The sequence below is a fragment of the Candoia aspera genome, chromosome 1 (genome assembly GCF_035149785.1).
Source record: "Candoia aspera isolate rCanAsp1 chromosome 1, rCanAsp1.hap2, whole genome shotgun sequence".
In the NCBI taxonomy this organism is placed as follows: domain Eukaryota; kingdom Metazoa; phylum Chordata; class Lepidosauria; order Squamata; family Boidae; genus Candoia; species Candoia aspera.
This window is the reverse complement of record NC_086153.1, coordinates 14,725,309-14,738,639: the sequence shown is the minus strand read 5'-3', so window position 1 is coordinate 14,738,639 and position 13,331 is coordinate 14,725,309. Positions and strand designations below refer to the sequence as shown.

The window sequence follows — 13,331 nt, the reverse complement described above, 5'->3', positions numbered from 1 at the left end:
GTCAATATATTCTGGGTGCCTTCCAAGGCTATCAAGAGAACAGCCAAGAAGGTAGGAGAAAAAAATCAAGAACATAAGTCTTGGAGTACAGACCTTTATACAGGCATAGTTTCTATGTACTTCAGTAGGTAAATAATCTGTGAGTAACTGACTTAATTCTGGTCAGTATTGAAGAGACAAATTTTGTCTAGCAATATGACAGCCTTCTGCCAAGTAACCCAAGTCTTAAATAAAGGGTTAAATATCTGGAGAGCTGAGATTTACAGCCATGCCTGGTATGAAGCCTGACAGCTGTGTAGCCTCCACAAGATGATATCCAGTGAAGAGAATTTCATCATCTCTTTGGGCAGTGTTTCCACTGTTGAACGTCTACTTCTAGAAAGTTTATTTGCATGTTATTTTTATCTTCAATTATATTAGTTTTCTTACCCAATTTTGTGTTATCTTCAAATTTGATAAGCATCCTCTCCATCTTTTCATTCCAGTCATCAATAAAAAATTTGAAGAGTACAAGCCCCAGAAGTGAATCTTGTGGCACCCATTCTATATTTTCTTCCAGTCTGATGAAGGACTGTTGATGACACTTAGTAGTTTTTGAGCCAGTTGTAGAAATATTTTATAGACATGCTATTCAACCCATGCTGAATTCACTTGCTTGGAAGAATATCTTCGTCAAGTGCCTTCCCGAAATCAAGATATATATTTGTCCATAGCATGCCCACAACCTAATAAGGAAGTTGTGTAGTAAAATATAAGGTACAGCTAGCTTAATAAGACTTGTTTTTGATAAGGCCATGCTATCTTCTGGTAAGCACAGCTTTGTTTCTTCAGGTGCTCAGAGTTCAACCACTTATTATTTGGTCTAGTGCTTTCCTAGGTTTCTAAGCGCTCTGTAGTTCCCTGGATTCTCTTTTTTTCTCTCTTTTTGAAAACTGAAAACTTGCCCTCCTCCATTCACCTGGCATTTCACCCATTCTCCAGGAGAGATAATGCACAAAGGTTTATCAGTCTCAGTTTTTGATCCTCAGTTTTGATTCATAACCTCATGCTGGAGAAGACTGAGCCCCAATAAGAGTTCAGTAGTTCCACCTTACTTACCTGTTAGCATTTTGTTAGCATTGGGAATTGGAATACTGGTTCCTTTTAAATAAATTGTGTCCTTCAGTTGCTATACTCTGATTCTCAGTAATGTATGTTAAATCATTTTGACTTCCTGTGCTATGAGTTTAGGCTCATCTTGTTTATTTCCCATATGGTAACAATGTACAAACACTGAAAGTGATGATGTTTATTCCTTCTGATTTTTCACTGAATGGTTTACTAGGGAATATACTTCTTTTTACAGTGCAAAAATTATTATCCGAGGTCCTTACTTGCTTTGGCCAACACCATCTGCCCAGTTTTCATAAGGTGCAACCATCTCCTGCCAGCAGTCCTTTGTTCAGAAAACTCAGACCAAAGTTGCAGAAAAAGATAATTGTCAGTGGAATTGATAAAACTTAGAAGCTATTCTATCACAGTTAATCTCTGATTCTGGCAGACAATGCCTTCTGTGAGCTGATAAAACCAGTCAACACATTTGTTCCATGTAGTTGTAAGTTAGCAACAACAAAGACTCTTCTTAATGCCTTCTTGCAGGGCACAGTTACACAGATAACACCCTCTATTCAATAGTATCTCTTTTTTTGCCATTGAAGACTTAAAACCTGTTTTTTCTGCAAAGGCCTCAAAGCTATTTTTGACAGCCAGTGGTGCAGAATATTTTCTATGTATTTCTAGTTATTACTCCCATTTTGCTTCTTTATTCAGTTGTTTTCCTTACAGAGGGATGTTTCCTCTGTCAAGTCTTATTGTAATATTTATTAGGCTAATAAATTTTTGTCCATTCTTAGGAGCTGAAGTGTTGCCATTAACTGCTCCAATCCGTGTGCTTTTTAGTTCAAGTTTATACAGTGCAAGTTTGTACTTGCTGCATATGTATAACATTGTTTTTAGACACATATTTCAAGCATGAAGGACATAATAGTGGAGTGTGTCCAATCCTCTTCATTTCTGTTTCTTAAAGACTACAAGTAGAAAGGCTTTTATTTCTTTTGTTCCAGTCTCAGGTTAGCTGAATACCTTCTGACCATTTAGAGAAAAAACATGTTAGGGAAATTCCTCTTAAGCTCTCCTGCCAAACTCCTGTTAGCTTTCCCTGTTTGTTCATTGTCTGAAAATGGTCTGCCTTATATTCATTCAGAAGCAGCCTCTGCTTGTTGAGTGACTTGCATGAAGCATTCAGTCAGTCATCCACAATGAGCTATCAACAGCTCTCCGGACATACCTTTGCCATTAGCAGTTATGCAGGAGATAATCTTTTCATTCCACACGGCTGAGCACGCAGCCCCTAAGAAAACAGTTCTTTGGTCTCTTTCCCCTCTTCCTCCTGCTGAATTTCACAACCAAACTCCTACTAGTTCTCTCAGTTAGTTCCAGATATAAAGTGCACTGATTTATACACTATAATGTTTATGTATACCTCTAAATAATTTGATCTGTGAAGTAGAAAAGTATGCACTGTGATGTATCCACAGATACATTTGATTCATTGAAGGGACAGCATTAACCTTATCTCTTTGTTGAAAGAGCATTTAGGTGCAAACATATATTGGTCTTGATAAGTGGAAAAGCCTACAGTAATTTGTCCTGCATCCTCTACCCAATCATCCATCCAAATAAGATTGCAGTGAATGTAATGCTATGCTGAATGTAGGGCATTCAGCTTTTGTATTTTACTGTTGCTATTTCCCTACTGTGACAGGAGATGAAAGTGAGCCGGAAGCAGACATCAATCTCTTGGAGTTCCCTTGGTTCCATGGGACGCTATCACGGGTCAAAGCAGCCCAGCTAGTACTGTTTGGTGGAGTCAAAAGCCATGGATTGTTTGTCATTCGGCAGAGCGAAACACGGCCTGGTGAATATGTGCTGACCTTTAACTTCCAGGGAAAAGCCAAGGCAAGTGATCTTTATTCATGAATGGATAACTCTTATCTTCTTCTAGTATTTAAACCAGTATTAAACCATAGGAAGTATAGGGGCATGTTTCCGTTAGTTTTTAATCTGCCTTGAAAATTAAGTCATCTGGTCAGAGGTCCTTAATGGAACATGGCAGCAAGCCTGAATATAGTTATAAAATAACGAGTAAAAAGCCTTAGAAACCACCAACGCCTTTGGCCTGGGTGCAATGTTTCATGACTGCCAGTTGAAAGAAACTTGGCAAGATTTCAAGACGCTAAGCTCACACATCATGGTTTGTTTGATTTTAGCCTAATATATTCTGTAAACCCAGCCAATAGCTTAGTGTAATGTGGGAACCAGGTGTGCATAGCTTACTCATTTCAACAGGAAAGGGGAGATGATAGGAATGGCAGAATTTGTCTTAAAAATGCAGTGGAGCTTGATCCTGTGCTCTGGCAACAACTGTTTGAGATAGTGTGTTTGTGCATGTATGGAACAGATACAATGTTGGCAGTTTTTGTATCCATATGCCAGAAATATGACATAAGTAGATCAACACAGACAGAGCTTTCTCTTGTTCTTTTCTTTTGCTGCCATCTGGATTTTTTAAAAATGTTTTAAAATAGCAGCCCTTTATACATTTGGTGTCTGTTCTTTGATTGATACTGTAAACAGGTTCATTCTTCCGATCCAGCATATTGGATCTGTATCTGCCAATCTTCTGCCTTTTGTTTCTTCTAGCTAAAACTGGAAACAAGCTGTTGCCACGTTGCTCACAAAGATTTACTTTTAGCTATCATTACCATTGCCCCCTGTGTAACTACCTGGGTCACAGTTCTGAGTGTACTGCATTGAGAGATGCAACAGACTGCCACATTGTTCTGTTCACATCTCTGCACTGGAAGGTGCTGACACAACTGGATGCAATAAAGAGAAGCAGGTGAAATTACCTTTTCCTGCTACACTTGCCTATCCGGGCTGATTGGAAGGAAGTTAACTTCATATCTGTAGTTGGTGATGTGGTTCCTATACATACAGGAATGCCTCCAGATCCTCCTTTAATGCCACCCAAGTCCCTCTGTTCCTCCTTAAACCAAAAAAGACTGCATTTCTTTTCTTTTTTTTTAAGTCTTGGGTTGGAAAGCAGTCAACATCCCGCTTCTCTACTTTTCTTTTGCCCAGAATGCCTTTGGGAGTCACATCCCATAGCATTTTTCAGAAAGGAAAAGAAGAGAAGAATGCACCTGGAGGTGGGAACACTAGTCAGAAGTGAAAGAAAACAACAATTCTCTGCTTGGAATATAGACGAAGGGAATAGCAAATGACCAGTGAGTGACCTTTGGGAGTCACATGGGAGAGTGGGATAGAGAGTGGACTTAGTAAACTTGTGAAAGCACATTACGAAAGAGTGTGGAAGGAGGGGTAGATAGGTGCGTGTGAGAGAGAGAGAGGGAGAGGAAGAGAGGGATTAACAGTCTCATAGCTAGCATTTGACAAAGTACCCCATTATGTTCTTATCAGAAAACAAGTATGGGTTAAAGGCTTGAAAATTGTATTTAAAGGCCTTGTTCACATAACACATATAACTAAGTCATGAGGAGGCTAACATGTACTAGCATCTTAACCCATACAGTTGAACCAGAGAACTAAAATGTGGGGGGGGCGGCTGAAACTGTTTTGAAGTCCTTGAGAAGTTTCATGAAAAGAGAAGTTCTCACGCAGCTCTGTTTCTGTGATCAGTAAAAAGGGACAGAAAGGAATGCAGTACGTACCCAGACTCTCTCCACAGCAACCCTGTCTCTGAATGTGTCACTAGATTTTAAATTTTATTTTCACTCCAGTGGACAGGAGAATCCCCAGGAACTGATACCACCCAACGTCTTTTGCAGCGGGTGGGAGGACTTAAAAAATCGTTCAACTATAATTGACAGGGTCACTGGAGATGCTGTACTGCCAGTGCATCCAACTGAATCTGTTAATTGGGGGAGTGACTGACTAAGCTGCATAATGCAAACATGGTAAAAAAAATGTGTAATCAAACTGGAGGGAGCTATCAAGTTGAATGCTATGGATTTTGGCCTTGGGCCCAGTACTCTTGAACATTTTTATTAATTCCTGGAATAGTTGAGCTAAAAGAAATGCTCATTAGATCTGTAAATGACCCCAGATTGGAAAACTGATATCCAAGAAGACATAAACAAAATTCAGAATGTCTTAATAAGTTGGAGAAATGGGCTGAAGATAATAGAATGAACTTCAGAAGAGACAGATGCAGTGATCTTTGCTTATGAAAAAATATCAAATTCACAGGTATAGAATGAAGGATACCTGCCTTGGCAATTCTTGTAAAAAGTATAACTGATGACAAACTGAATACAAGTCAGTCGTATGACATGGCTGCTAAAAAGGCAAAAGCAAGTTAGGCTGCACCAACAGAGGTATTGTCTCCTAATCATGGGAATTAATAGCTCCGCTTTATGCTGCATTAGTCATATGCAACCTTGAGTATTACAGTATGCCCATTTGTGTGCATAGCACTAAGAATAATTCAGACAAATGATCAGAGAACTGGAAACTAAATTGTACAGTGAGAGATTAAGCCTACTCAGTATATTTCTAGCTTTGAGAAAATAGGATTGAAAGGGGTATGATGGCCTGAATAGTCCATGACCTCTTCTCTAGCATCCCAAGTGCAAAACATGGAATATGAGCATTAACGTACAGGAAGTCACATTCCTGTTTAACATTTTAAGAATTCCTAACAATAAGAACGGTTGAACAGTGGAAGCAATTACCTATTGAGAGGGAGGAAGGATCCCATTTACAGGATATGTTCAAGCAGAGGCTGAATAGCCATCTGTCTGGATTGTTTTACTCCTGCACTGAGTAGGAGTTGAATTTGATAGCCTAAATAGTCTAACTTTATGATCATATAAGAAAGGAAATGGTAAGGCAAAAACAGATCATGCTGTTGCAAAAATATTATTTGGGAGTATCTGTCTCAGGTAACTCATGTGTTAAAATAGTTCTCAGATGCTTAGAACAGGGAGTGTGGTAACTAGTCAATAAAAGTAATTAATTCTCCTTTCAGCACCTGCGTTTGTCCTTAAATGAAAATGGTCAGTGCCACGTCCAACATCTTTGGTTCCAGAGTATTTTTGATATGCTGCGGCATTTTCATATGCACCCCATCCCACTGGAGTCAGGTGGTTCTGCTGACATAACCCTCCGCAGCTATGTAATGGCCCAGAGTCCACTGCCGGGTAGGTTAAGTTCTTGTACTTGCAGTTTTACCTTGTAACTGGGCAAAGCAAAGAATGAAAACCATGCAGTACTTCTCACTTGAGGTGTATTCATAATCTTGTGCAAAAAAAAACAACACCCCACCTGATCAGAGAATGGAAATACAGGTTTTACTGAGTGAAGACATATTCAAAAAGGCTGTATAAATCCATTATTTGGACCTATTTCACAGCGTGCATGCATACATGCACCCATTCATATACATCATGGTATTCACTTCCAGGGCAAGAAGCATTATGCAGAATTCAGAAAAACAGTGAGAAGTAACTGGCAAAAGAAGTTAATGCAGAACACAAGAGAGAAAGAAACTAAATCTACACCATTCACTATACTTCTCCATCCTTGTTGCATCTTCCATGCTCATACACAGTTTATATATTGCTTTCTGTTCTTTAAATGTCTTACCTTTCTCTTCCTGAGTTTTTCATCAACTCCATCTAATGATTACTTGCTTGATGTTCCCTTCCTCTTGACCCATTTATTCTTCCTTCATATGTGTTTTGCAGTTCGATCCTCCTTAATTCTCTATATGGCCATACCACTTCAAAGTACTTCTGTAGTACTTCATTTTGTATTCATTCATCATGAATACAAAAATACATTCTTGAACCCTATCTTAATAACATATTTGTACTATCTCTTAAGTACAAGTAGTTCTTAGTTAACTAGAGCAATTGGGACCAAAATTGCTGTCATTAAGCGACACGGTTGTAAAGTGCGACCTCATGTGACTGCACCGCTTAGCAACAGCAATTCCAGCAGCCGCAGTTGCCGTCATTAAGCAAGGACCTCACATGACTGCAACTTCTAACTTCCTGCCAGCTTCCCCATTGACTTTGCTTGTGCGAAGCCAGCAGGGAGGGTTTGCAATCACATGACTGCAGGATGCTGCAATGGCCAGAACTCCAAGGACCAGTCGTACCTACCGCACGTTCAGCGCCATTGTAAGTTTGAATGGTCACTGAATGGTTGTTAAACGAGGACCACCTGTAATCTAACTGCACTGCATTAAAATGTTACGTTTCTCCTGACATAATTTGGCTTTCACTGCCATATTACAAAGTGGGCAGAAGCTTTATACACAACCATTTTAGCTTCTTTTGACAAATAGGCATTCAGTGTAACAGATCATATACTACTCATAACTTTTCTATCCATATTTGCCCATCTTAAAATTTCTCCATTTACTCATTCTACAGAGGCAAAATTTTATTGAATCATTCTAATGTTTCCCATATATGTACAACTTCCAGTTGCTCACTCCATTTTCTCCATCAAATCCAACTATCTTATTTTTAGTATGCTAACTTTCAGATCCATATTCCTTGTTGCATCATGCAATGTATGCAACATTTGTAGCAAATTGTTCTGGTTCTCAGCCAACAACATAGCATTGTCTGCTTACAAAAAATACATTCATATCCCCAGCCAGAATACCCCTAATGTCAGCACAAGCATTTCTTATACATTTATCCAGATATGCATTCAACTTCCTTGTCTTACTGTACTCATCGTTGAACCATTTGTTAAGCATTTTACTCACACGTGCTTTATTTTAATCATATAGCACTTTTGTAGTGTTCAACAAACAACTTTCTACTCATCTTTGCACAAAACTTCCTGTAATTCAAGCCTATTCACTTCATTATACACTTTCTCTAAATGATCTTTCAGTAAACTTTTTTTCTCACATTCATATACCTAACAGTAGCCTGTAGTAGAGCAAAAACCTGATCTGTGTGCTCCATGTCTAGCATGAAGCCACACTGTAGTTTTCACATTTTATTCATTGTCATCTCTCGGTGTCCTTTCCTTTAGAATTGTACCAAACACTTCCATAGGCATGCTGAACAAACTAATCCTCCAAACTGGATTGTGCACTTCACTTGTTATTTCTCCTTTGGAAGAAGGTCGTTATTGTTTTCTTTACAATCGTCAGGCACAGATGCAGTCTTCACACACGTCAAACAAGTCATAGTTACTCCATAAGCAGACGACACCCATATTTTAACATTTTTCTAGTTAAGAATCAACACATGCTGTGATAACCCCTTGGTTGTTTACTGTAACATACTCTCTGTGGGATTGCCTTTGGAGACAACTTGGAAGCTGCAGCTGATCCACAAGGGGGCTGTCAGACTCCGGGTGGAATAACTCTTCCATTGCAGAATATGCTAATTCTAAGATCACTGCATTGGTTGCTAGCTGTTTTCTAGGCCTGGTTCAAGATGCTGGTTATCACCTATAAAGCCCTGTACGATGTAGTACCAGGGCACATCAGGTACCGCCTTGCCTGGATCAAATCTGCCCATCCGGTTTGAACATCTGATGGCCAGCTGAGGACCCGCCCCTGCATGCAGTACAGGGTGTACGGGCGAGGCAGCAGGCATTCTTGGCAGCTTCCACACTTGACATCCTTCGCCTATGTTTGGCCCTTCCTTCTTTCAATTTTGCAAGGCTATTACAGTTCTACTACTCCGGTATGCTTTCCTCCCTAATTCATTGTGGGCATCCGTGGTATTATTTATTGTATTGTTGACTGTTTGCTTTGTTGTGTTCTGTTGTTTTATCCTAGTTTGTTGTCCAGAGTCTTAAATGATTGGAGTAATTTATAAACACGGTATAAATAAATACATAAATAACCCCACCCACTTTTGATAGGCCCCTCCTACCTTCACTTTTCCAACCTTAGCCAATTTAAAAACTATTAACTTTAATTTTAATTTACTTTACTAAAAATGGTGGCAGAAGGGGGCTTGGTAGGCATTAAAAGCCTTGACAGGTATAGATTCTGCATGCTACAGTATGTCAAACCATTGGTACTCAAATACAATGGCAATTTATCCCAGTTTTAATGAATTTGATTACTGCTTTGTATTTCCTTGGTATCTAATTCTAGTTTTACTTTTTACTGGCATCTCTCTCAAATGTTTTGCTCCATTTGTAGGTTTTGATATTACAATGAAATCCCGCTCTGGATGGAAAGAACAAGAGCAATTACTGTCAATTTAGCATCCTTGATTTACTTGACGCTTTGCTGGGGCTAAACCCAGCATGTAATTGTGTTCTTACTTAAGGAGTGTTAGAGTCTTTACTTCATTTAAATTTAAGTTAAATTTCTATTAAACTCGATATTAGGTTATTGAGTTTTAAGAAGTAGGGAGCTTATGAAAACCTGTGTAAGTAAATAAACTCAAGCTGGCATTAGGAAAGAAACCATAGTATTAAAACTAACAGTAATAAATGAAACAACTCATATGCAAATGCAATCGGTAGGAAATTTTGGGAAAGTGTGGTAGCTGGAATCTTCACAGAACAGGAAAGTTGGTGTTCCTACTAGTTTCAGTAGCCTTTCTCCTCCTTCTTCCACTCAGAACTCACCCCGTCTCCAGCAGTGGCTTCCCAGCAGCCCACTTGCAGAAATGACCTCCAGTCTCAGCATTACTTTTCTAGCTTTGTTCCAGTCACTTTTCAGCCAGCATCTCCATCAGAGGGCACCACATCTTCCTCTTCTTCCTCAGCCAGCCATTCACTTTACCATAGGATGGAAGGGACCTTGAGTGCCCGAAGCCGAAGTAACAGCACGGAGCGGTTGTTCGATTCAGCTGCTGTTGGCACAGAAGACTACCACGAAAGCGAAGGTTCACGCAGCAGAACAAGAGCAGTTGAAAACCAATACTCCTTCTACTGACTTTGCTGATTGGGTGGCTTTCAGTGCATTCCTGTCATTTAGTTACGAAGGAGAGAATTGAGAGACTTGCTTCCTCTCCTTGTTGGCTACTCCCATACTGCGTTTATTACTGCTTTTCTCCAGGCCTGTGAATATATGCATAATACCTCCTTTCATTCTTAGTCCTTCCTATTCCTGAGGAGGTACAGTGGTGGTAGAGTTCACACAGCTACAAAACTTCAGAGTGAAACACAATCTTTCTCTTTTAATTGCTTTTTGGGTTCAGGAGCACAATCCAAAATTATGGAGAAAAACCTGCATCTCGTATTTTGCCTGTTTGTTTCTATCCTGGCTGGCTGATTTGGGTGAAATCAGAAAGCTAGAATCAGGAAGTGGCGATTTTTTAAGTTGAATTGGAGCTGGGCAATCTAATAGCTAATTGTTGCTAAGACTTCATATTGCCCTTAATCAGCAATGTCAAGGTTTGTACTTAGAGGCCAATGCTGGAAAGACTAGCAAAAGTGATTTCTTGTATACATCCTCCCTGTAAATGGATTGGTTTGTTCATCTTTTAACTGCACACTGACCCCATATTTTACATCTTTGAAAACAAAATGGTAAGTATCTGGAGTGCTTTATAAGAAGCTGCCTAACCTGCTTTGAGAACATGGGTCTATCTAGACCCAGTGTATGAAAGGTAATACCTCTCCAAAAATCAGCACCAACTATTGCCTTTCAGTGTTGATGGACCACAGTCAGTATCTTGACTCCACTTCAGATAGCTGTTCTTATTTTGCATTACTGTGCTTCACAAAACATGTCACAATGCTTTTTCCACCAAACTTATTCCCATTAGTATTGATTGAAAAGGGGTCTGAAGGCTTCCAGCTCTATAATTAATGCAGATTTTATTTCTGGACAAATAATCAGTTAGTGGATGATACCCCAAAGCCACATGTTGCTGAAAGTTGGTTTATAAGTTTCTGTTTGCTGATAACTAGCTAGCATTTGCATTACATATGATTTACAAGGATGAATCTTTGTTACAACCATATTGAGAATAGGCAGCTTCTCATTTGTGGCACATACCTTCCCTGTAGTAAATCCTCTATCTTCTGAAAGCATTTCATTTCAACTTAATTTGAATAGCTTTCATTACTGGATTTTCCACATGATTTGAAGAAAAATACAATATTAGTAAGTGCATAATGCTGTCTTTTAATTTTAATTTGGCATTACCACTCCTTCCTCAATAAAATGGCAATTGTCTCAATTAAAGAAGAATCCCTAAATATCCTTTCAACTGAAAAAAATCTGAGTTTACATGAAAAACCTTGAAATATATTCTTCAGAGTAAATAATGGCATGGAGCACTGGAATTCGGTGAACCAAGAGCCATAGGAAAAATTCAATTTGATATTTTAGATACCTTGGAACCTTCTGACATAGTGTATTCCCTCACTTCATCTAAGAAAATGGAACTTGCTTGTAACAGATGGAAAAATGTAGCCATTTTCCAATAAATTTGTAGTTGGCTAGTTTACAGAATTTTCCTGACTGATTTACATTAAAATGATTACACAGTTCTGTATTAAGTCAACACTTCAACATCACTAAAGTACTAAAAAAGAACTAAAGTACTAAAAACATCACTAAAGTACTAAAAAAGAAAGTTAAAAACAGGCAAAATCTAATCTGAAATAATAACCATTGTTATTTCACAAAATACGTATAAACAGAAATCCACTGAGTTGCAAGGGATTAGAGATTGGTGATAGGGGAGGAAATCACTGTGCTGTCCTGTGCTTAACACTGAAATTCTAATCAAACCGCAGTACTGTATTAGATTCAGAACACAGTTAGTGCAATGCTGTCCATTTTGACTAAGCACGATATTCAGTAGATCTTTTGGATTGCAGACTAAAGCCACTGTTAGAGTTCACAAGGTGAAGATTCAAGAGATATTGCCTGAGGCCACTAGACCTAATTGCAAAGCTAGTGACTTTATGCTGGGGAATACTCAGGCAAAGTTGTCACTGGCAAATGGCTAGAGATAAAAGATAGACATGCCCAGACATAAATATATTAGTTGCAGGCTCATTGCTGTTGCAGAGGTGTTGTGAACTGCCCAGAGTTTCAGTTTGGGATCATGCCTCAATTTTCCAGTATAAAAGATATCTGGTGAATATCCATAATACAGTACCTTAGATCAGTTTGGATATTTAAAGTGTTACTGTAAGTTCAAAGCATATAGCCATGGCTATATATGTATGTTGTGGGGGTTTTCATATTGGTTTTATATTTGTTTGCTGCCCGTTATGAGTTGGGCACTTTTATAAATCCATTAAATAAATAAATAAATAAATGTAAATGTAAAAAAGAGTTCCAGATAAAAGGAATAAGTTGCTACAACAAAATAAGGTTCCTATATATCTATGAAAGCATTTTATGTAACAATAAACTAGAATTGCTGGGTTATCCAGGTTTAATGTGAAAGAATGGTGTGGTAGTGCTTGGAATTTACTTTTTTCAGCTTTATTCTTCTAATTCTTGGGTTATAAACCAATAATAAGATTTTTGCAGAGTGTAATAGAGCTGCTATTGAATTACTGAAAGCCGGCTGGGTGACCTTGGGCCAGTCCCTCTCTCTCAGCCCAACTCACCTCACAGGATTGTTGTTGTGGGGAAAACAGGAGGAGGAAAGAGTATTAGGTATGTTTGCTGCCTTATTTATAAAAATAATGAAGGCGAGATAAAAATAAATAAATAAATAAACCTTAGATTAACAGTCCCAATAAAGAGAATGCATTGAAATAAATTTTCAGCTGATTTAAGGATTAATAAAGATTTATATTAAATGGGACAAAATGGTTAGTTATCAGGTAATGACCGCTGAGCATTTAATTAAGTTAGGCGTTATTAAAGTGATTGTTTAATCAAAGTAACAACTTAAAATGTAAAACAAAAGTGGGGAACCCAGTCTTTCCAGGTGTTGCTAAATTATAACTCCCAGCATCTCTAAGCCAGCATTGTCAATAAACAGGGAGTTTAAGGGCTGAAGCTGGCAAGGCAGGAACCAACAATCAGCAAACATTGAGAAGACAGTTTCCATTCTCAAAGCGGAAGGCAGAAGGAAAAGGCCTAGAGTTTAAACCTAGGAGTAGGCAGAGAGAGGGAGAGTGCTTGATTTTGTGTCCTGCAGTAGGCAGAGCTTCATATATACATATGGGTTCGTTCTTGTCTGTAATAAAGCAACCAGTCAAGTCTGTGAGCTTCAGCTGTAAGGAAGTTCCTGAGAATGGGGTTAAGCGTTTGGAGAGCTGGGATTTATTGCTGAACCTAGCATGAAGTCCGACAG

The 13,331-nt window shown here is 38.7% G+C and overlaps 1 protein-coding gene across 1 annotated transcript in view; it reads left to right on the top strand.

Moving 5' to 3' along the window:
- The window catches only part of SH2B2 (SH2B adaptor protein 2), a 59,700-nt gene extending 49,672 nt beyond the window's left edge, over window positions 1-10,028 (top strand). The window contains exons 8-10 of the mRNA XM_063297921.1: window positions 2,804-2,997; window positions 6,092-6,263; window positions 9,678-10,028. Coding sequence (XP_063153991.1) covers window positions 2,804-2,997; window positions 6,092-6,263; window positions 9,678-9,994 — 683 coding nt within the window. The 3' untranslated portion in view covers window positions 9,995-10,028. The remainder of the gene's footprint in view (window positions 1-2,803; window positions 2,998-6,091; window positions 6,264-9,677) is intronic.
- Window positions 10,029-13,331: the final 3,303 nt, after the last annotated feature.